The sequence below is a fragment of the Dreissena polymorpha genome, chromosome 10, assembly GCF_020536995.1.
Source record: "Dreissena polymorpha isolate Duluth1 chromosome 10, UMN_Dpol_1.0, whole genome shotgun sequence".
Taxonomy (NCBI): domain Eukaryota; kingdom Metazoa; phylum Mollusca; class Bivalvia; order Myida; family Dreissenidae; genus Dreissena; species Dreissena polymorpha.
In genome coordinates, this window is record NC_068364.1 from 31,738,367 (window position 1) to 31,763,952 (window position 25,586).

General features: G+C 34.8%; 2 protein-coding genes across 4 annotated transcripts in view; one reads left to right on the forward strand and one right to left on the reverse strand.

Moving 5' to 3' along the window:
* Positions 1–25,586, reverse strand: part of LOC127847406 (death-associated protein 1-like) — a 47,702-nt gene that overhangs the window by 17,860 nt on the left and 4,256 nt on the right. Inside the window, exon 1 of one of the 2 annotated variants that reach the window (XM_052379278.1) lies at positions 3,677–3,853. The exons of the other annotated variant lie outside the window; for it this stretch is intronic. Coding sequence (XP_052235238.1) covers positions 3,677–3,728 — 52 coding nt within the window. The 5' untranslated portion in view covers positions 3,729–3,853. Of the gene's footprint in view, positions 1–3,676; positions 3,854–25,586 lie in introns of those variants that run through there. 2 annotated transcript variants of the gene reach the window in all.
* Positions 8,943–25,586, forward strand: part of LOC127847405 (uncharacterized) — a 54,739-nt gene continuing 38,095 nt past the window's right edge. The window contains exons 1-8 of one of the 2 annotated variants that reach the window (XM_052379276.1): positions 8,943–9,062; positions 9,847–9,894; positions 12,205–12,318; positions 16,065–16,235; positions 17,121–17,324; positions 18,356–18,534; positions 19,291–19,416; positions 20,992–21,139. In XM_052379276.1, coding sequence (XP_052235236.1) covers positions 9,044–9,062; positions 9,847–9,894; positions 12,205–12,318; positions 16,065–16,235; positions 17,121–17,324; positions 18,356–18,534; positions 19,291–19,416; positions 20,992–21,075 — 945 coding nt within the window. In that variant the 5' untranslated portion in view covers positions 8,943–9,043 and the 3' untranslated portion in view covers positions 21,076–21,139. Of the gene's footprint in view, positions 9,063–9,846; positions 9,895–12,204; positions 12,319–16,064; positions 16,236–17,120; positions 17,325–18,355; positions 18,535–19,290; positions 19,417–20,991; positions 21,140–25,586 lie in introns of those variants that run through there. The other variant, XM_052379277.1, reaches the window with a different exon arrangement.

The following is a 25,586-nucleotide window of genomic DNA, read 5'->3' on the forward strand; positions in this document are numbered from 1 at the left end:
CAATCTACCCATGAAGTTTCATGATCCTAGGCGTATGCGTTCTTGAGTTAACATCCGGAAACCATTTTACTATTTCGGGTCACCATGACCTTGACCTTTGACCTTGTGACCTCAAAATCAATAGGGGTCATCTGCAAGTCATGATCAATGTACCTATGAAGTTTCATGATCCTAGGCCCAAGCGTTCTTGAGTTATCGTCTGACAACCACCTGGTGGACGGACGGACCAACCGACATGAGCAAAGCAATATACACCCTCTTCTTCGAAGGGGTGCATAATAAGCGTGTGTTCTTGTTCAAAATTCTATTTGTACTACAAGGTATTGCTTTCCGCAACGTGAAATTTTGTCACCGCTTTCAGACATATTCAAGGATTTATTCTTATACTTTAAGACATCCGCACAAACTGAATGAAAGGCTGTCTTTTATGCACTTAAGATATCTTGAGATATTTGCAAAAATAAAGTTCTCAACTGTGTGTTTACATTCTGTCCAGCCGTTTGTGAACCCCTGAAAACCCTGTTGATTTTGCAACCTGATAAGTTGAACTCAAATTGCCATACAACAATTTAAGACGTTGACTGTTTAGACATTATAGCAGTCTCCGCCAAACTAGTCAAATTTTTACAGGTCAGTAGGTCCTGTAAACTGGGAAAAAATACAGGACCTCCTCTTTTTTTACAGGACCTACCAACTACATTAATATATTAATAAAATAACACGAAAAGACGTTATGTATACCCCCACATGGTGCATTGAAACAGAATATTTTCATGCTATCTTCACAAAACAAGAGAAGCGAATTTATGGCGATTTTTAAGAATTAATAATGCATTATCGTTTGTTGATTCTTGTTGCTAAGTCTCAGTGTGCATGTCAGAGAGGAATCTGGTCAATACGGCTTAAACCGACGACGGCCTAGATTATTGATCACCAGCCTTTTTCACGCAGGGACATTGACAGTCAAGATCATGAATTGCGAATGAAGATGATCACAATTATTAATAACTATCTTGATTACATCCATACAAATTGATATTTGTATCATTTAATAATCAGATTTATAATTATCTTAATCAGCGACTAGGCCGTCATGGATTTAGACCGTTCTGACGAGCATTCGTTATATGGTAACGATGCAAAAAAATGGACCAATCAGGTGCATCGCAAAATTCCGTAGAGTAGAGCGTTGGAACGGAAAGACGTGATCGCTATTTTTATACCGCGGAAAACTTTCAGAGCCGTAAAAACATAATCAACAATTTCGTTCTTTTTTTTTTAGCGGACAATCGGTCCTGTAAATTAGACCGACAGGCCGGACCTTACAAAATTTTACAGGACATGTCCGTCGGTCCGACCATGTTTGGTGGAGACTGTTATAGGTAGATAACGTCTAATTATATGGACTAGACTACAGTGCTCGACACTAACGTTGGTCCGTTGACCGGGGTCAGTAAAAAATAGGGAGGACCAGTTATACTAGAAATTTGGTTGATCGGTCGGACCAGTTAAAAATCCTGGCAAGTATTGTTAAAACAACTTTATATATTCATAATAAACCGATAATTTCATAATAATTTTTTGGGCCAACTCGAGACCAGGATAAAAATAGCAACATATTGGAAATTCCAATTTTTCTAGATGCCAGGATGACAAAAACCTGTTGTCGGATCAATAAATCGATTTGCGTTCCGCAAATGACTCCGGACTTTGCCGCGATTGATACATAACTTAACATAACATTCGAAGCGTTCGGATCGAGAAATGAACAAGTATTTATTATTTTGAAAAAGCAGCAATAATCAGCATTTTATCGATCTTAGTACCATCAGGAGATACTTTATTTACCTGGCGAATTTACACTGGAGGGCGCCGAATAATGTTTTGATATTGAGAGTAAACGTGCGTATTTTCAAGATTACAAGTTATCGCAATGCGGAATTTCATTCCGGGGTTGGTTGAACCTCCGCCTAAAAAACCTGAAACTAATGAAGAAAAGCTTGAAATTTAGGTTAAATAACAGAAATTGTCGGATCAATTGAAATTTTGGAGGACCAGTAATTTCTGAAAGCTGGTGGTCCTTTGGGTCAGTAGGTCAAAAAAGTTAGTGTCAAGCCCTGGACTACTACTAGTCCATATAAACGTACTCCCAGAGCCTTTGATATACTTTGCTATGGCAGCTCTGGAGTATATATATACCCCTTCATAAACACAATGGCAGTTCTGCGCACATAAATCATGCACATCCCTAAACAGAAGTCGTTCATTACCTATTAAGGAACGCGACAAATAAACTTCAAAACCACATTAACAGTACATAAATGGCAGCCTACAGAAGCTATCATTTGCATTCAACCCAACAAACACGACAATTTTTCAACAGACTATTCTTGCTGACATTTTTATTTTCAAATTTAAAACAGTGAAAATATTAGATATCTGTTCGACATCTTCATCAACTTTGGTTAAATCCAATATCACGATGTGCAAAAGATTGGTGTACTAACGCTCAGGGCTCAACATTAACCAAAAAACCAACTTGCCCTGCTGGGCAAGTACTTAGAAAATCTACTTGCCCTGAACGTAAAGCCACTTGCCCAAACATGAAATATCACATTAACTGTAAACCTCATATTTTTTAATAAAGATCAAAATGATACACCACAAAACCTTTTTTATTTTTGCACATTTAACAAAATGATCACAGCAATTAAAGTCTAAATTAAATGCTCTTTGTTCTTTTTTGCACTTGCCTGGGCTGGCAACTAGATTATAAAATCACTTGCCCGGACCCAACTTTTACTTGCCAGGGGCAATAGGACAACCATTAATGTTGAGCCCTGACGCTCGATTGGTCATTGTCGGCTCGGGTACTACTTACATGTACCCCGGGTACTCTTAGGCATACTTACATGTACCCCGGGTACGGTAAATATACTTAATCGTACCCGGGAAATTTAACGCTTAATCGGTCGTTGTCAGCTTTTTTTTTTAAATTAATTATATTTACATATATGTCAATTTTCTGTAAAATGGCATCTATATTATCGAAACTCATACACAAAAAGCATGTTGATGCAGATTTTTTAAAAAGAGAAGTTTTATTAAAGATAATCGGTAGCGCGTTTTACGACATCGGATTTGGGGCGGAAATACTTGGGTACAGTCTAATATCGACCGGGTACGATTAAGTATATTTACCGTTCCCGGGGTACATGTAAGTATACTTAAGAGTACCCAGGTTACATGTAAGTAGTACCCGAGCCGACAATGACCAATCGAGCGCTACTAACCGATAGCGACACTTCTTGTCGGCTACATTACAACAGTTTCCAATATGACAAATAGAACGTACGAAAGAATAACAAAGGAAATAAAAAGCAATTATTTCTTTCTTTAGTGGTACAATTTGCATGAGCTTGTGCTTGCCTTGAGACAGGTAAACGTTGATAAGTTTTTGCAGTATCAGTGTTCCTTAGCATTTGCGGTGGTGATCAATATTTTCACTTTGGTTAAGAGACGTTGCATTGCAACTCTCAGCAACCATTTGGATTATAAAGCTGAGAGTTGAATAATGGCAACTAGACAACTACGTGCAAAGTTGAACCTCGTCTGACCATGCTGACAAAACGGTTCCAGATTGCATCGCATTTCAACAAACCGAACGATATTTTACCCGCGGGTGCGTGTCCAGCCTTCAGATTTGGGTCTTCCGCTGCATCTGCCATGTTTTGCGTCGATGACAACGCCAAGAAATGCAATTAATTGTCCAACAAATAGTTGCGAAGTGAGTTTTGCGACTCAGCGACGTGTTGTGTATGTGGTCTACGTGATCAGATAATACGTATTGTCAATCGTACCGATTGGTGTATTGTGCATTCGCATTAAACTATGCCGAATTGTTTTAAGGTTACAAATAAGTAATATTTTACAGTTTATTTTTTCCACATATTGCTTTCGTTTCATTCATGTAAATGCAGCAAGTACATGTACACACTCGGATTATGCTTCATTTTGAATTGAATGATTTCTGTAATAAAAATCTTACTGAATTAAAACTCCTTAAAGGGGCCTTTTCACAGATTTTGGCATTTTTTAACTTATTCATTAAATGCTTTATATCGATAAATGTAAGCATTGGATCGTAACAGCTCCAGTAAAAAATCAAGAATAAAATTGAAAAAAGGAAAAGAACATTGCCCGATCCAGGTTTCGAACCAGTGACCCCTGGTGTCCTGCCAGAGTCCTGAAGTAAAAACGCCTTAGCCTACTGAGCTATTCCGCCGAGTACACGTACTGGACGTATTTTATACCTTATATATAAGCAATCTTCGTAGTTTCACAAAATTTAACGACAAAAACAAAACTCTCCAAATTATTCAATCGTTTCGCGTTGCAACGCTTTATAATTTTTAGGTTTTAAAATCGTCAAAAGATGCATATAATGGCTATATTAGACCATGGTAGATGTTCAGTATTACTGTTTCCTCACAAATATCATAACTAAAACGAAAATTTGAGAATCTGAAACAACTTTTTTCAATTTTGTCAATTTACCAAAGCGTGAAAAGATCCCTTTAACTAGAGCCTTATACTTGTACGAACGCACCGCTCGACACACGTTTATGGAAACCAGCATGAATACAATAAAGTTCAAAGGACATAAATCAGGAATAAGTGAAAATCGCGAAAAAAATGTCTTGAACATGTTTTGTGAAAGGAAGACATGCAAACGCAATATATGGCGCCACATTATTTTATAATATGATTATAGGTGCTACCTAATTTACGGGCAAAAGCTTTTTAAGTTTTTTTGATAACTATGTATTTTTAATAAATATATTGACATGATTGTGTTCAAAATATTATAATTGTTGCAATAATTAAGTAATGCATCCAAAAAAAATCACTCTTAAAACAAGTTACATGTTCCAAGCTTAAAGATCTAGCATCTTATATTTTTTTGTTTTCTAGCCACAGGAATTTATAGCTGGTTCGGTGTCTGTGGTATAGTGGATGGGGTGTCTGCTAACTGGCTTATAGTCACTGGGAGGTCTCTGTATTGATCTCTTAAGTGGGAGCATTCTTTAGATAACCCTAAAGACATACTATGGCGTACCATTTGGGTTGAAAGTCAAGAAGACCTACAAGTTAAAAAGAGAAATGTACGTCAAAGTACAATAATTGTACGTCGACATAAATATAAAATACACTTCGAAGTATATATTTGTACGTCAAAGAACAATTTGTACTTCGACATACATGTTTGTACTTCAACGTACACATTTTTTTTGAACAGCCAATCAAAACACTAGTCTCTTGAGCCGCTTTTCCTTCAGATTTATTCATAATAAATGTTTAAAATCTCTTTTAATTGAGGACAAAATGAATAAAAATATCAGAATGGCAAAAAAACAACACATAGAAGTTTCAAGTATTTAATGCATTGAAATAGATTATATACAAATTTGAAGAAGATTCAATTGTTACCTTTTTAAAATTAAAATTATTCAGCATATTGTGAGTATTTATTGATCATGCGGGGCGGAGTACCACGACCGTCCAGTGCATTACTGTGTAGGAAATCCCCAACGGTAACCAAACAGTTACCAAGCATTAACGGGATAAATAATGTATTATAACCTCTCCGTTGGTCGTATTTTGTGATAACCATAACTTCAGAGGTTAATTCCGCCACGCCAGGTCAATAAATACGCACAATATCTATGAGTTAGCGGTCGATAGTCGCATAATTTGTTATAAATTATAATAATAATAATGTTTAATAAATACGCACAATATCTATGAGTAAGCGGTCGATAGTCGCATAATTTGGTATAAATAATAATAATACTTATGTTCAATGTCAAATATCTCTAAAAGCAACAGATGTAAGGTGTCTTCTGATTGGCTAACACTCAAGGGTCGGTGAAAACTGTACGTCGAAGTACATTTCTCGTTCTACCTAGTAGGTCTTGTAGACTTTCGACGTCATGGTACGTCATATAGACACTAAGTACTGGTCTTACCCAGGAACCAGTTTGTTTTATCAAATGTCTAAATTCAACTTGACAGCTTGCTAAAGCAGTTGCATTTAGCATACAGTACATGTGATGTGTCAAATCAATTTTGATTGACAAATTTGACAGGATTTTTTTTAATCCAATAAGTTTTAGACTGCCAAATAACACACACTACGTATTGAAAGCCATACCTGGAGCTTTCGTCTGTATACCACTGACTTCATCAGAAAAATGATTTCTACTGTTGGGAAACGTTAACACCACTAATTGTCTTGTTATTCATTATCAATGTATAATTATGTGTAACAGCATAACAACATACTTGTTTCGCAATTAAAATATTTAATAAATACAGGTATCTTGCAGGTTTCTAATTTTCTTTCGCATACTATTGTTGAATAGTTTAAATTGTGTTGCCACTAAAAAACTAGCCATTTTGTAGCAATTCTAAAATCACAGTCTAAACTGCATACACTTAGCACTACAGTTACAATTTGAATGCAAATATTATTAACATTGCTGGTTTTGCACTAGTCATAAAACATTTATCATGGATTAGCAAGTAACAACCAATTTATTAATTACACAATAGAACGGAAATCATATTAATTGCATTATGCATTTACTAAACAAGCTATTTGCTACTGTTTAGAATTACACTATCTTACTAAAAATGATCACTGGTACTTAGTGCTTTTACATACTTGTGGTAAGTTTTGTATTACTAGTTTGACAATAATCGGCAGACACTTGTCGAAATACAGACAAAATTTGCATGGAAACTTTTCATATTTTTTCAGCATAATTGCCTTCAAATTGTTAATTTAACAACCCTTTGACATTGTTTGCACATCTGATCTTATTATACCATAGCTGATTTTTGTTTATAGATAGACATATATAGACTTTTCAAAGTTCTATAAAAGTTCACACATGTTCCATCCAAGTAAACAAACAGAACCAATAAAGATCACCACAGATAATAACTGTGTGTATAGCTTGGAAATTTTGATAGTTCGGGAATCCCTCCTTTGTTGATTTCTGTAAACCAAAACTGTCAGTTTTGCTGGATATAATGGCTTGTATAATGCCCAGCTCTTGCCTTGGCAGAACAACTTCTAAAAACGGAAAACCAACAAATATCTTAAAATTTGATCAATAATGCAGACAATTTATAAATGTCTTGTTTTTTGTTGATTTCGAATCTGGAAGATTTTTTACGTAAGATTGTGGTACGAAAATTCCAACGGTATCGGATTTTGTGGTTTTAGGCCTAAACTATTTATAGTGATATGTAACCTTTTGGGATATCGGTAAAGTGCGAGCAGACGAGGTGAAAATACTTTAAAAATTAAAGCTAAAAGACTAAAAAGTTAGATCTGAATATCTTAAAAATTTGTGAATAAATGTGTTTCTGGTGGGTAACAACGACAACTTACCAGAATATTGCTCATGATCAAACGTAAAACTTCTTTCTGAGAGCGAATGGAAAATGCGTCACAAATTCTGATACATAAACAGTAGGGTGTCGTTATTGAAATACCGCGAGAATACTTGAAGAATAGAGATGCCAACTATAGTGTTTAAAACAAATAATTTTTTAACAAGCGTTTGTGATTTGTCAGGATAATAATAACAATAAGATATCGAAAAGATCAAAGCAAATAAATTCGACAGAAATCGGAGATTCGGCAATATATTAAAGACGGGTTATGTTCCCCTAAATTGTGTTCGGTAAAGACTGTTACTATATGTAGTGAACCAGTCTTCGGCTTATACCCACTGAAGAAGAGCATTCAGGGGAGATAATTGAGTAATGACCTAATTCTGGAACGGTTGCGAAGAAAAACAAATAATGCGAGAATATTTAGTGCGATTCGCTACACAATTATGATGTCATTGATATAACTTTTTCTGAGGTATGTATTTACATGTGATTTAGCATATGTCAAAGTGTTTTTGATTTGTTCAAGTTCATAAATAGCATCGCGAAAATATATGTCGCGTGGCAATTTTTTTTGAGACGTATCCATATGTGGTATTCTTATGTAATTTTATGTCTAAATTCCCATATGTATGAACGGTCAACGCCCGCTTCGCGGGCTTTTGCCCGTATAAATAAGATCACCAATTTGCCCCATGTATTGCCCTGCACCGGTTACAACTAAACAATTTAATTAAAGATTAACGTGCGGTAACAGACATTGTTGAATGGATAATGTTTTACAACTTTAATTACCCCGGCATTAAAAGCCAAAATATGGCTCCTAAAATGTAGATATCAACGTTTGTTTTGTCACGTTACATAGACATATGTCATACATAGCGTAATTTCGGACCATGCAAGCTTTGTTCTGTCACATTGCATAGACGTATGTCATACATAACGGAATTTCATATCGTCTCTTGACCTTCAATTTATTCGACCTGATTTAGGGCCAAGTTAAGTACAACCCTGATAATTTAAAGACTCTCATAATTCATTAAAGTAAGACATTTACAATGAGAACAAAGCTACCGTTTAATCAATTATTATTACACCGTATATTTTTTCATTTCCAAAATTTTAAAATTCCGTTTACGAATATTAATATAATGATGCAATGTTTACCCTGTAAAATGTCAGTTATGGAAGATAATTATAAATGCAATTTGAATGTCAATATTAGTAAAATAACATGTCCGCACTCGTATCTAAGAAATTAAAGGTTTCATCAGGCCAAGAGTAAAAAACCACTTACGGCTTGCTCGTGGCTTCAATTGATTCAATTTCTAGTTATAGAATCACGGTGTGCTTTTAGTGATGTTACTTGGTACTTGGTACGACAGTGAGTACTACAATACATTTCCGTAGTGTTGATGTAACTCTAATATAAGAGTTCTAAATAAATCGTGATATCGTGCCGAAATTTCATTCCGCCCCTATGAAGATAAGTTATATAAACGTCAAGTGTATTATAAATAGAACCGCCCATTAGAGACTCGACCAGTTAACAATCGGAATAACAAGGCTCAACAAGATGAATATTGTTGCATTGGGTAGGTTAGAAACCGGTAATATGAATGTTAGGTGAAAAGTTTAATAATACTGTCTAAATGTAAATAGTTCAATTATCATAAACACATAAAAACTTACTTAAAACCTGTACAATATTGTTCGTTCGTTATTACAGTATATAATGTTTTATTGTGTTTAAACTTCATTGGTTTCCACTTTTTCGGGTTCTATCTGAAAATAAACAACGGTGCTCATTTTTTTTTAAATCGTGTATGAATTTATATCCACCGAACTCAAAATAAGTTGTTCATTTAAGTTTGGTGAATGTGCCTTTATATAAAAGCTACACGATTTTTGCACACATTATTTTCTATGTGCGTTATTGTGGTGTCAATTTATGCATGCTTTATGTATTCTTCTAAAAATTACACATACACTGTGTTGGCTCTTTATCACATCTAATGTCCGACAAAGACAGACTCAAATTAGTTGCTTGTATGTATAATGAAAACATTCTGGTTGCCTTTCATTTAATTAACCCATTTATGCCTAGCGTCTAGAGAAAAGGCCTTGGCAAACAGCGTAGACCCAGATGAGACGCCGCATGATGCGGCGTCTCATCAGGGTCTGCGCTGTTTGCTTAAAAGAATTTCTGTAGGAAATTAATATTCTAAATATAGAAATAAATGTACTAGACATGCCTAATTTTGGAAATAAATTGATCCAATTTAGAAGGATGGGAGAGTCCACAAGGCATAAATGGGTTAAACATTTATCAAATTAATTGCATCTTTTTTATCCGTTTAGTATGTTTTTTTCTTGCAGTTGTTGTGGTATCGTCTTTTAGCAGTACCTTGGGGTTCCTTCTTCCATGTAAGTACATTCAACGAGAAAAGAATTTATATACTTGTAATGGTATTGCATTAATATATTTTCTTTTTTGATGTCCCCCAGTCCATACTGGGGACATACTGTCTTTCCCCGTCTGTTTGTTGGTTTATGGTTTGTTTGCGTCAAACTTCAAGATTGGGGATAACTTTTGCAATATTGAAGATAGCAACTTGATATTTGGCATGCATGTGCATCTTATGGAGCTGCACATTTTGAATGGTAAAAGGTCAAGGTCATCCTTCAAGGTCAAAGATCAAATATATGGGGGGCATAATGTTTCACAAACACATCTTGTTTATATATTTTGGTGGATATGTATTTTTCGGCGTAGCTGTCTAACACAGCTTTTCACATTAAATTACCTTTATCAACAGCTTATAAAATGTGGTGGAAATTACCCGCCATTAGACATGAATGAATAAATCCAAAATAATGCATCTTATGTAGTATAATTAATTTTATTCTTAGCCTCACCTGATATATTAAACAAGAGCTGTCAGAAGACAGCGTGCTCGATTTTTCGAGTGCTTCACAGTATAACGTAAGCCATCATGGGGAAATTGTTCATATTCAATAAGGTGAAGGTAATATAGTCATATTCTAACTGGAAGAGGACCATACTTGAAACATATTGATCGCTTATAGTTGAAGAAGTACTATAGTACATTATAGTCGATTCTGATTTCAGGTATATTTTCCACAATCTATTGAACATTTGTCAAGACATAAGATTATCAAATAAGATTATATTTCAAGTTTGATAGCAATAGTTTGGGTGGGATGGTTGGACAGTCTTTCAAAAATAAAATGAAAAAAAATGTTTGGAGAGGGGAAGGAGGGGGGGGGGGGGAATAATGTGGGGCAGTGGTCATTTATTAGATGATATTTAAAAATAAGAAAAAAAGGAAAACAAAATTTTTTTTTTGGTGGGGTGGGGGTGGATTCTGGGGTGGGGCATGGGGGATGGTTTGGGAGGAGTCCATTGTGGTATGTTAGGTAAGTGTTGTTTTGTCAAATATGAATCAAATCTGATCCTAAATAAAGAAGTTATGGCAATTTAAGCAAACTTGATTTATTTGACCTTGAGATTCAAGGTCATTCAATGGTCAATGTCAAATTCAAATTGCCAGGTACAGTACCCTCATGATAGTAAGAAAGTATTTGAAGTTTTAAAGAAATAGCCTTGATACTTCAGAAGTAAAGAGCATCTTAACACAAAATTTAACAAAATATTCAAAGTTACTTAGAAAAAAAGGACCATACTTCCGTTAAAATGCCAACCAGAGTTATGCAACTTGTCCTGTACAGTCCTCTTATGATAGATAGCGAGTGTTCCAAGTTTGAAAGCAATAGCTATTATACTTTGGGAGTAAAATGGACCAAAACACAAAACATAATCAAATTTTCAATTTTCTAAATATAAAAAGGGCCATAATTCTTAAAAAAATGCCAGTCAGAGTCACATGACTTGGCTTGCACAGTCCCCTTATGATAGTTAGTAAGTGCTTCAAGTATGAAAGTTTTCAATTTTCTAAGTATAAAAAGGGGCATAACTAAAAAAATAATGCTTACAGAGTTATGAAACGTGACCTCAACAATTGTCTTGTTGATATAAAGAAGTATTCCAAGTTTGATTTATCTTTAAATGATAGTGTTAAAGTTATTTGACTTTATAAAAAACTTTAACAAACGGCGACGCCGGGGCGAATAGTATAGCTCTCATTTTTCTTCGAAAAGTCGAGCCAAAAACTATCAAGCAGTAACTCGTTATTCTGTATACATATCTCTACGTCCCCCATTTGATAATTAATAGTGAAAAACAATTATCGCTACGACGCAGCATTTTTTGCGGGAATTAATATGATTTGTGTCGTTTGACGTGTTAATAATACCACCATGAGCACTTGTGCTTCATATTTGTAAACCATGTTTTTTTGCTGCATATGTTGCATTTGTTGTTTAAATATCTTACATCTTGGTATCAACGTGTTTGTTTTGTTGAATCTGAGTCGATTTTATTTTTATTTTTAATAAAAACGATAACTTCATATATGACCACCCCCACACATGACTGATATAAGAACTTCCCGTTGACCATGATATTAACGTTATATCAGGCAGATATTAATGCGGTGGTATGATACAAATATATCAGGTAGTGTTATGTCAGACAGACATCAATGTAGTGGTATGATACAAATATATCCTGCAGCGTTATATCAGGCAGGTGTCACTGTAGCGGTATGATAAAAGCCGAATATCTGGTTTTTAAAAGATATTGTTTGTTTATAGTTTGTAACAGTAACAGCGACTGTCAGCATGGAGGTTCCTGCGAAGGACTTGGTGGGCTCAAACGTTGCCAATGCAGGCATAATTATGTTGGGGATTTCTGTGAAATAGATCTAGGTAAGAATGGCATTAAATATATGAGTCTTACGCTGTGAAACGGGGAGGTTAAAGTGATATTATGGGCATCTAACAGTTTATAGGTGTCTATCGCAACCGTTGTTTATTTTTGGTGTTTTCACTACATATACACTAAGATTTGATAATGCAGCATCAACATTTATTTTTTAAGCATATATTGTATACATACATGGAATACATACATACATTTGCAAACAATGGTTCTAACAAAGTATACAGAAACTATGCCTGATAAAGTGTTTTACCTTGGTGTATTCCATTTCTATAAGTGACAACAGTATGTGTTTTGTTATATATACACAATGATCTTATGAGATTAAAAAAAATACAAAAAAAAATAAATATATTTTAACCCAAAGATAAACTAGCATAGGAGTGAATAGTATATTAGTGGACAAGCATTATGAGAATTTAATTCGATTCCATTTTTGTTCAAAGATTTGCAATGTGTCATTACTGGGGGCTATTTCTTTCTCAATCTGGATTTTTAGTTTAAGACTATGGATAAAACAATAAAAATTTGTTTTCTGCACTCCATGTTAAAGATAAAATATTTCATCAATATAAGAATAAAATTCACATTATAATTACCGTCTATTGATTTCAATGAGTAAATTCCGAAACTTACATCTAAGAAAGATAGTTTAACGTTAAGTTGCTGTTTAGTCAAGAAAGGATGCTAACTGATTTCAAATAGGCTGTATGTGTTTGCACTCCCAAAAAAGATGTTCTATAGTTTCGATGTTTTCATCGCAGAAGTCACTCAGATTTGAGTTAGATAATTTGCATTTAAAAAGATATTTATTTGTAGCTATAATTCTATGGATGTATTTATATTGAAAATTTCTCAGTGTGCTATCAATAGTTGCTTTATATGGCATGATAAATATGTGTTTCCAATAAGTTCATGTTCTCAAAAAATGACTTGCCATTTATTTTGGGTTTTGGAGTTTTCTATAGGGTTTTTAATTTGTAGTGTGTACAATATTTTGATAGTTTTGTTTTTTCTTCCAAGTATGTTTTCTACGAATGTTGTTTGAGTACATGGTGTGTTATTTGTATTGATTACAGATTTAATATATATGGGTATGTTTTTGATTAATGTGAAGTACTTCAGAAAATTACTTGAAGGTATTCCGTATATGTAGCATATATTATCAAAAGAGAAGAAGTCCTTAATTCTGTAGTCGTATAATTGGTCGACATATTTAATGTTTCGTTCTAACCAATCTTTATAGAAAAACGTCTTATTGTTTGAAGTTATGTCTTTATTGTTCCATAAAAAAGTTTTACTGCTGGTTTGGGTTTCTAGGTTATGAGTAACATCACTCCATGCTGATAGAACATTAGACAGAATTATGTTTTCCTTTGCAATTTCATGTAAGATATTATTGCTGATGTTACATTCAAAGAGTAAGGAGTCACCATATATTTTTTTTAATTTTCTGGTAGAATAGTTTCCATTTACTCGTATTGGTACTATCTAGGTATCTTCTAACCCAGCTGCATTTGATTGCATTCAAGAATGAGTCAATGTTCGTTAATTGGATACCTCCATTTTCTACGGATTGAATTAATTGAGTTCGTATAAATTTTGTCAGGTTTATCGTCGCATATGAAATTAAATATGGTTGAATTTATATCGTTAATAACATCATTTGGTGGATTTGGGAGCACTGTTAATACATAAATTAATTTAGGAAGTGAAAATGTTTTCAATACTGTGTTTTTTCCGATTAGTGTAAGTTTACGGTGATGCCATGATTTTAAGCAATTTTTAAAATTTTGAAATTTAGGCAGTATGTTTTTAGAACTTTATCCTTTTCATTATTTGTGAAAGTAATTCCTAACGTGGTGGCTTCATCGGATGTCCAATTAAGTTTCATTTCTTTTTTATGATGGACATTACTTTGTTTTAATTTACCTACTCGTAGCACAGTACATTTACTATTGTTTAGTTTAAGACCCGCTGTCATTCCGTAAAGGGTTTGCGACTCTATTAGGTTATGGAATGAGGCGTAATTGTCATTTAAAAAATAAGTTGCATCGTCAGCAAATAGGGAGTGTTTGATTTCTTTGTCAGGTTCTAGCGATATGCCTTTTATATGTTCCTTTGATTGGATGTGATGTGATAGATACTCGATGCATATAATAAATAGCGATGATGAGAGTGGACATCCTTGTCGAACTCCGTGTCAAATGTTAAAGCTGTTTTAGAAGAAGCCATTTATAGTAATTATACTATTAATGTCGGTATAGAATAGTTTTACCCATTTAATGAGACTTTCACCAAAGTTCATATTTTCTAAACACTCGAACATAAACGAATGCTCAAGTGAGTCGAATGCCTTTTCAAAGCCTGCAAAGGATATTAGACCAGATATATTTGAATTGTGGAAATAGTTTATGCATTCTTGTATAAGACGAACGTTGATTGAGATCTTGAAATGATTGATGGTAATATTTTTTTAATTCTGTTTGCTATACTTTTAGTTGGTATTTTATAATCATTGTTCAGTAAACTTATCGGGCGCCAGTTTGACAGGGATTCTTATTTTTTTCCGGGTTTTGGAATGAGTGATATTATACCTTGTTTATGAAGCGTGGTTAGACTTCCGTTGTTAAATGAATAATTTAGTGAATTAGTTAACTATGTTTTAATATCGTTTCAAAATATTTTATAAAACTCGATAGTGATACCATCAGATCCCGGAATTTTGTAATTTTTGCATTTCGTTAAGGGCTTGTCCACATGCAACATCAACATACTAAAACAATATCACGGAAAGAGAAAAATAATGCATTTGAATATAAACCGCACTTTCGTTTGACAATTGATCAAGCATGTACGCTGTGTTCCTAAATTTAGTTTTAGTGCGGATTCGTATATACGACACAAAGGCACACTTTTGTTTACGGATCATTTCGCCTTACAGGACTGGGTGAGTCACGTAAGATTTCGAATATAAAATATATTTTAATAAACAACTAGTAGCCAGATGAGTTGCAGATAATTGGTCAGTAACCACATTTTTACTAACTCTTTTGACCTGTTAATTCTTTTCAGCTCAATTCAACAGTGAAAAATGCCCATAATATCACTTTAATGCATGTGCGTTCAGTGTCGTCAGTAGTCCACACAGGCTAGTAAGGGTCGAGACCTTTCCCCCTAACTAGATCTAAGCTAAGAACATACTTTATAAACACGCGAAATATCATAAAAACGAAACGTCTCGTCCCTGATTGGCATGTGTGGACTTCACAGGTTAATCTGGGTCGACACTTAGGTACAAATTAAAACCGAAAATCAATAGCTACACCGTGATTAACATGAAGTTGAAATGAACATTTATTTCACCGTTTTAGAATGAAATTGAGGCAGGAACAATATACATTTAACTAAATAACTGAATAACTGAATAATCTTTTTTATTATTCATAACATGGCCTCAGGCAGTTAGTTTGAGGGGTTTTACAATTCTATGTTCTAACGCAGAAAAATATTCTCTCAATTTTTATACATTTCGCCTCAATAGACTTTTCAAAATTTATTTTCATGAATAAACTTCATTTTCTTCGTTTTTCTGAACATTTCAACTGTACATCGGCGTCAAAAAATAAATTAGCGGGAAATAACGTTACGACTTTAACCCATAATTCACTTACTTCCCTTTTTTAAAACCTTTTTGAAAAATAGCGTGCATTTGATTGGTTCTTTATTGTAGGACACATATGCGATTCATCATCATCATCATCATCATCTGGTTTAATAATTGAAATCCATGTTGGAATGCCGGAACCCAGATGCCACGGCAATGGTCGATGTGCCGCCACACGTAGCCCTCCTTACTATTATTGCCATTGCGAAAACGGATACCATGGACAGGATTGTCAATGCAAGTTTTGTAATTTCTCAATAGCCCATTATGCTCGATTGGTCATTGTCGGATCATGTACTGCTTCAAAGTACCCCGGGTACTCTTAAGTGTACTGAAATACCTGGAGTTTGTAAAACGTACTTAAAATTACACGAAGTATGACCGAGTGTCGTTAAGTTTATTTTATGTACCCGGGGTGGATTTTTGTATACCAAAGAGTGCAAGGTGAACTTTTAAGTTGTACCTGAATCGACAACGACCATTTGAGCGTTCCTTATACGTACACTATTACTGAATTAAAATCCTTCGATACCATTAAGATATATACCTGATGACTTTTTCTCCTGACCCTTAAAGGGACCTTTTCACGTATTGTTAAATTCACAAAATTGAAAAAGTTGTTTCAGATTCGCATATTTTCGTTGTTGTTATGATATTTGCGAGGAAACAGTAGTGCCAAATATTAACCATGCTTTAAAATAATCATTATATAAATCTATTGACGATTTAAAACACTGGCAATTATAAAGCATTACAAGCGCTAAAGAATTGAATAATTTTGAGAGCTCTGTTGTAATCGATTTTTTTTTTTGAAATTACGAGAATTGTTTATATTATGTATATATTAAGTATAAAATATACCAAAGGTAAGTGGTTCGAGCCCGCTTGAGGATTATTTTTTTTCTTTCTTAAGTTTGGTTCATGTTTTTTAGTTTCTATGTTTACATTTATCAATTTAAAGCATTTTATATCAAACTTCAAGACATGCCAAAGTCTGCGAAAATGCAACTTTAAGTCGGCCAATCAGCGGCCTTTTTCATGGTTTTGAAGGTTGAAACAAAAATTTAACTGGTGTCCATGGGACTTTATGTTTAAAGTAAGAAAAAGTATTTTCCGTTTTAGACGCACCAGCCCCTGATCAGATACTACTCAGTTACTCGGTTGTATTTACGGCTACAATGCCACAACCGACAACAACACTGCCATCAACACCACCAGCAACAACACTCACTCAAACAACACCAACAACAAGTCTGCCTACAACAACACCGCCAACAAGAATGTCATCAACTGGACAAACAACAACACTGTCGCAAATGTACACAGGTAAACAGTTTGTTCTTATTAGTCTCGTTCTGGAAAAACTGGACCTAATGTATGTGCGTTAGGTGTCGTCCCAGATTAGCTTGTCAAGTGCGTAACGGACCTAATGTATGTGAGTTAGGTGTCGTCCTAGATTAGCTTGTCAAGTGCGTAACGGACCTAATGTATGTGAGTTAGGTGTCGTCCCAGATTAGCTTGTCAAGTGCGCACAGTCTAATCAGGGGCGACACTTTCCGTCTGAACTGGATTTTCGCTGTACAGAAACCTTATTGAAACGAAAAAAAAGAATAAAAGCGGAAAATGTTGTCCCTGATTAGCCTGTGCGGACTTCACAGACTGATTTGGGACGGCACATTACGCACATGTTTTAAAACCCAGTTTTCTCAGAACAAGGCGTATATCTTCAATGGCTCTCTATATGTTGACGAAATATTAATGTTCAAGACCTAAAACTGACAATTAAGATTATCGCGTTTTTATAACAGTAATCTATGCGATACATTTAGAGTGATATTATTGTTATCCAAACTTTTGGCATGTCAAAAAAAGGAATCAACGGTTTGCAAAGCAAGTTATTCGTTTCCATTTTTCGTTAATGACCAGTTGATTTCACTCATTTAAATAAGTCTACCAGTGCTGAGGATGTCAAGACCTAACATTTGAAATGGCCTTGTATGGGTATGAAATATTATTGTTATACCGTATAACAACTGTAATACGCCTTGTCTGTATGTTCACGACCTCATGTGGTCCATAATAGTTGCGGGGCTTATCGGCAATTTTCTACTCTGCCTTATCGGTAATCTGGGACTGGCAATACATTATGTTATAACCTAGTCTTAAACGACGAGTTGAAGGGTGAAAAACGGAATGATACAAATGCAGACCATCAAATCATGTAATGGTCGTTTATATAAGTGATATGTACCATTTATGTTCTTGGTATACATTTTATTTGAAGCTTTAATTTTAGAATGAAATAATGCGCAAACTGTCAGTATGCACACATGAGAATATTTGTGTGTCACTTTCAGACACACCTCGCTGTTCGAAATTCAAAACTGATTTCGACATTGCTGGAAATATTATTTCCCACAATGCCCTTGCGTCGGTTTGCCCGAAATCCGGTAACCATTCGACCCCAGAAGCATTCGTACTCAACCACTGTACTCTTAAAAATACAAACCCACAGGGATGGAGAATAGGGCATCAGGTACGATACACGTTTTACGGTACCCATGTATAAGAAGACAGAGCAATCTGAACCTGCTATACAATTAATTTTTCCACATTTGTTTAGGCTGAACAACAAAGAATCAAATGTTGGCATATTATTAACCAATACACGTCGAATATAATAGACGCCTAGTACACGTATTTCTCTGCGGGATTGATCAAGCTTTATCGGAACGCATTTCTTTACCACAAATGCGCATGCCAGAAACATTTTAGCAGGTGTGCGCTTCGTTGATAAGCACATGATACAAATCGGTCGCTATTTTTATTCATCTGAGTGTCCCAAACATTTTTCATTGGAGAGTACTACAGATCGTTTCCATATTTCTTTCCATGGAAACAACATATCGTGTCCATATTGTTTTCTTTATGTCAACAACAGATGCCCATTTTGGCAATATAAACTACGGATCGTGTCTATTGTTGTTTTTCAATATCAATTACAGATCGTGTACATTGTTCTTTCAATGTCAAGTACAAATCGTGTCAATTTTTCTTTCAATATTAATTACAGATCGATTCCATGTTTCTTTCAAGGTCAACTACAAATCGTGTCCATTTATCTTTCAATATCATGTAGATGTTACTTTCAAGGTCATGTCAATGTTTCTTTACATGTCATTACTCTGCTTCTTTCAATGCCATGTTAATATTTCTTTCAATGGCATGCCCATATTTCTTTCAAGGCCATGTTCATATTTTTTTTCAATGGCATGCCCATATTTCTTTCAAGGTCATGTCCAACTGTGCGGCTGTACCTCCATACACACCAGTGTTCGAAACATTTGGCATATACGGTCCCGATACTCATCGGTCTGGGATCTTTCTGGAATGTCTGCCGGAACCTGAAGGCTTTAAGGTTTGTGAATAAACAAAGCTGTATTATGTATACAACAATTGTGTTCAATAGATTTCTAAAAAAGTAAACTCCTAGAACATTATGTACTTGCGACAACGTTGACTTTTATCCGTGAACATACCCTTGCAGTGTGGTTACCTCGGTGATTTTTATTTGTGTTTGAAATTATCGTTTAACGAAGAAACCCGTAACAATAATACTTCTTCATGAATCTGTTGAAACTGATTTTAAAAAGTTTGTTTATATTTAACTCACGGATATCTTGTGTCTCAACAAAAACCTAAAGTACCAAATATATTGATTAAAAAGCAACGAAACCCAACAAATAACAAATATAAAGATTAAAAAGCAACTAAACACAACATATAACAAATATATAGATTGTAAAGCAACTAAACCCAACAAATAACACATATATAGATTTATCTGCAACTCAACACAACAAATAACAAATATATATATAGAAAAGGAACTAAACACAATAAATAAGAAATATATTGATTAAAAAACATCTGAACACAACAAATAGCACATATATAGATTGAAAAAGCAATTAAACACAACAAATAACAAATATAAAGATTTACAAGCAACTAAACACAACAAATAACAAATTTTTCGATTAAAAAGCAACTAAACACAACAAATAACACATATAGATTAAAAAGCAACTAAACACAACACATACGGAAACTCGCCATAAAGTTAAATCAGGGATGAAAAAGAGAAACACCGTAAATTCACTCAATTTGTTTATTTCGTCTTTATAGGCGTTATCAAAATAACAAATCGTCTTTTATTTTTTTACACTCGTGAAAATATATTTTCTATGATCACTCGTGAAATGACAAACGATCTCACACTGACATGAACAAATATCCTCTATTTCTTTTTATTTTACGTTTACAAATTATTAGTTTTGTATTTGTGCCTTTCCGGATAATCTTATTCCCTGTTGGGTGCCCCACATGTCATTACATGTATGTTACAGGGAAGCTTATCCGTATGTTGTTAAAAAAATTCATTGCTGAGTAGTCGCCCTTGGTAAAATTGGGGGTCACAATGGAGAAACCAACCACATCCAAAAATAGTTATCGATAATTTTCACTGTTTATTTTCACTGTTGAAACAGTGAATTATCCGTTTTAATACACTGATATTTCTCTATAAACCACCGGAAAGTATAAAATAAAGAGTAATATTGATCTTCATGTTCAACTTGGTGATTATGATAATGATGATGTTCTAGTTTTGCTGCGATTGCCGTAACACTAGTTACACGTTTGTATTTGTTGGTGATGTTATTGACGGTCCTTATGATAGGGGTATTGATTGTATAACTGGTATGTCGTTGATTTTGTAGAAGTGATTATGATGATAATAATTGTGATGACACGATGCTGCTGCTGATGATGATAATGATAATTATAATGATGATAATAATTGTGGTGGTGAAGACAAAATAATATTTCAGTGTCGGGATATTTAATGCAGTTCGGGTAATTCGTTGCTGTTTGTACAGATTGCATATAAACAATGTATTGTGCACTTATCGTTAAATATTTATTTATACAGATTGCATATCAACCATGCGATTCAACTCCCACTATAGAGCACGTGAGCTCGAGCGAAGCGCAACTGTTTTACACTGTCAGTTAAACGGACTTTACCAAAAATCCAATGATTACCATGTTGAACAATTCAAATAAATTTGAAACATTAAGACATTGTTTCCGTTTTTTAATTATATATCTTCTCAACACATTCATACTAATTTTAATAGTATCACATGGACGACTTATTAAATATTTCCAACTCTCCAACGACTGAAGTGAAGCTTGCGTGCGTCTGACGCACGATTCACGCACTTCAAAGGCATCAAACGCAGACTCATTTGCTTGCTTTTGAAATTAAACAAACGTGCATTAACCTTACGTTTACCGCGCTTGGGACTCAATCGGCCATTGAGGCCATTAAAAGGTCGCTGTGGTGTAATGGATATGGTGTCAGCCTAGCGACCGGGAGGTCACGGGTTCGATCCCCGCCGTGGGAGCGTTCTTTAGATCTCTCCCAAAGACACTAAGTACTGGTTCTAGGCCCAGGAAACGGACTCGAGAGCGTTTATATAAGCCTAGGGCTTTCGATGCAATCGAGCTAAAATAAATAGGTTTAAACTAATCGGCCATTGCGTAGTGCTCAATTTTTTATCAAGTGCATGCGTTAGTCTTGCATACATTTTTCATCACGTGCATGCGTTCGTTTTGCGCACATTTTCATCAAATTCATGCGTTAGTCTTGCACACATTTTCATCAAATGCATGCTTAACACATTTATGCCTATTGGACTCTCCCATCCTTCTAAATTGGATCAATTTATTTCCAAAATTAGGGATGTCTAGTATAATTATTTCTATAATTATAATATTTCTTAAAGAAATTCCTTTAAGCAAACAGCGCAGATCCTGATGAGACGCCGAATCATGCGGCGTCTAATCTGGGTTTACGCTGTTTGCCAAGGCCTTTTTTCTAGACGTTAGGCATAAATGGGTTAAGTCTTGCGCACCTTTACATCGAATGCATGCCTTAGTCTTGCACTCATTTTCATCAAATGCATGCGTTAGTTTTGCATACATTTTTATCAAATGCTTGCGTAAGTCTTGCACCAATTTTCACCAAATGCATGCGTAAGTCTTGCACACATTTTCATCAAATGCATGCGTAAGTCTTGTACACATTTTCATTAAATTCATGCGTAAGTCTTGCACACATTTTCATTAAATTCATGCGTTAGTCTTGCACACATTTTCATTAAATGCATGCGTTAGTCTTGCACACATTTTGATCAAATGCATGCGTAAGTCTTGTACATATTTTCATTAAATTCATGCGTAAGTCTTGCACACATTTTTATTAAATTCATCCGTAAGTCTTGCACACATTTTCATTAAATGCATGCGTTAGTCTTGCACACATTTTCATCAAATGCCTGCGTTAGTCTTGCCACATTTTGATCAAATGCAACCGTAAGTCTTGCACACATTTTCATCAAATGCCTGCGTGAGTCTTGCACACATTTTGATCAAATGCATGCGTTAGTCTTGCACACATTTTCATTAAATGCATGCGTTAGTCTTGCACACATTTTGATCAAATGCATGCGTAAGTCTTGTACACATTTTCATTAAATTTATGCGTAAGTCTTGCACACATTTTCATTGAATTCATGCGTTAGTCTTGCACACATTTTCATTAAATGCATAATGCCTGCGTTAGTCTTGCACATATTTTGATCAAATGCCTGCGTTAGTCTTGCACACATTTTGATCAACTGCACGCATTAGTTTTGCGGACATTTTCATCAACTGCCTGCGTTAGTCTTGCATACATTTTCATCAAATGCATGCGTTAGTCTTTCACACATTTTCATCAACTGCATGCTTATGTCTTGCACACATTTTGATCAAATGCACGCATTAGTCTTGCACACATTTTGATCAAATGCATGCGTTAGTCTTGCATACATTTTGATCAAATGCATGCGTAAGTTTTGCAAAAATGTCTCTCAAATGCACGCATTAGTCTTGCACACATTTTATCAAATGCATGCGTTAGTCTTAGTCACATTTTATAAAATGCATGCATTCGTCTTATCCATATTTTATCAAATGCATGCGTTAGTCTTGTACACATTTTTATCAAATGCATGTATTGGTATTTCTCACATTTTCATCAAAGGCATGCGCTAGCCTTGCACAATTATTATCAAATGCATGCTTTAGTCCTGCATACATTTTCATTAATGCCTGCGTCAGTCCTCCACACATTTTCATCAAATGCATGCTTTTGTCTTGCGGTCTCAAATTCGTGCTTCTATTGGACGATCTGTATCTGACACTGTGGGATGAAAAACGGAATATTAACATATTTGGATCTTCTGAATTTACCAATATTTCAAGCTATCAAAAGAAGGAATATGTGTTTTTCTGTAAATAAAACATAGCGTATTGTTTAACATTACCATCATTAAGACTTCACCATAAAAATAAACCCTTTTTGCTGATGTATGCTTTACCCATTCGTTAATAGTGCAATCTTACAATAAGATTTTATTTAAAAAAAATTGTGAGACAACCAAGTATCATAATCAGATTGTTTTTATACTAAACCCCGATAACGTCGTCAAAACAGCAATGCATTCCTGACCGTTTGAAGGTTACCATAGCGCCTAGCGACCGGGAGGTCACGGGTTCGATCCGCACCGTGGGAGCGTTCTTAAGATCTCTCTCAAAGACACCAAGTACTGGATCTAGGCCCATGAAACGGACTTGATAGCTTTATATAAGCCTCAGGCAATCGATTCAATCGAGCTTAAATAAATAGGTTTAATCTAATCGTTTTAAGACTGCAATGCATTCCCAACCGTTTGAAGACTGCAATGCATTCCCAACCGTTTGAAGACTGCAATGCATTCCCACCCGTTTGAAGACTGCAATGCATTTACAACCGTTTAAGACTGCATTGCACCATCTCAGTGTTTTTCACGTTTTATTTCAACATTTATATTTTCTTTTATTTTCAAAAGATATTGCAAAGGTTTATCAGTAAATAATTTGTAAGATAACTATTAAAACTTTCATTTTAATTTTTAATTGTAATGCTAAATATGATTAATGTCAATTTATTGTCAATTCATTAATTTATACGGCTTAGTTTTTTATCAATTCTCTGAAGTAAGCTAAACTTTGATTATTATAGCAAACAATACAATTCTAGAAACTATAGCAAGAGAAAAATTAATGTCTGTTACTTAGGTAAAAGATCTCCAATTATACACAAACAATGATTGACACATGGGATCACCGACTTGGAAAGGCCAATTCAAATATTTGAGATTTAAACCGTTCAATAGGTAATGGACTTAAATATTTTGACCATGGTCCTGATATTGTCGTCGTACATGTACGTGGTGAAGTAAGTGATGTCAACTGTTAGCTGGTTACACCTCTATATGCTGAAATGTTCGCATATTGATGCAACATGGTTAGAACATTAACACTATTATCCCGGCCTTAAAGCTGGTTAACGGGTGTCCAAAAACTAGTTCAAACTTATTAGGAACAAGAGACGTGTTTGTAAGAAACTCAATGCCCTCTTATGCGCCGCTTTAAAGCCATATATTGGACCTTTGACCTTGAACGATGACTTTGACCTTGACCTTTCACTACTCAAAATCTGCAGCTCCATGAGATACACGTGCACGCCACATATCAAGTTGCTATCTTCAATAGTGCAAAAGTTATGGTCAATGTTAAAATTTTCGGACGGACGCACAGACTGACAGACAGACGGATAGTTCAACTGCTATATGCCGCCCTACCGGGGGGCATAAAAAAGTTGTTATCAATCTGATAGCCACATTACACATGATGACACATAATAACAATTTGTTTATTTGTAACGTAAGACCTACAACGTCACGTAATAAAAACATACAAGGCATCAAGCCATGTAAATGTCGTATGTTACGTATGTATGATATTTATTTAATGATTATGCAGATTTTAATGGGTAGTCCAGTAGTAAAAAATGAGGTTATAGCAACCTTAACCCTAGCTCTTCACAACTGAGGTAGTATTCACAGTGATCTACCTAATTATACTGTGTAACACTGGGTAGAGTGTTAATTAAGTTTTAGAGCCAATAATGCACATCAATAGTAAAAGCTTCATATTACACACATCAATAATATAATATGGTAGCAATATTGTCTATTCAATAATACCATTGTAAGACGCGGTTATAATATTCACAAGTAACTAAATGGTTTAATCTGACTAAAACTTGCTCAGATGTTTACCTTTACAATATATAGATCAAAATTAAATTCGGTTGATGCGTTTCCAAAACTTCGGTGACTTCGATGAAAAGATCAAAGATTAAAAAGTGATCTACTGACCCCAATTTAAATAGGGAGCATCTACTGTCCAAGGCGAATGCGCATGTGAAGTATCAAGCCAATCGATCAATACGTTGATGAGTTATTGATCGGAAACACTGTTCACATTTATTGAGACAGTTACCTTGACCTTTGAACTAGTGACCCCAATTTCAATAGGGCCATCTACTGATCAAGGCCAATTCACTTGGGAAGTATCAAACCAATCGGTCGA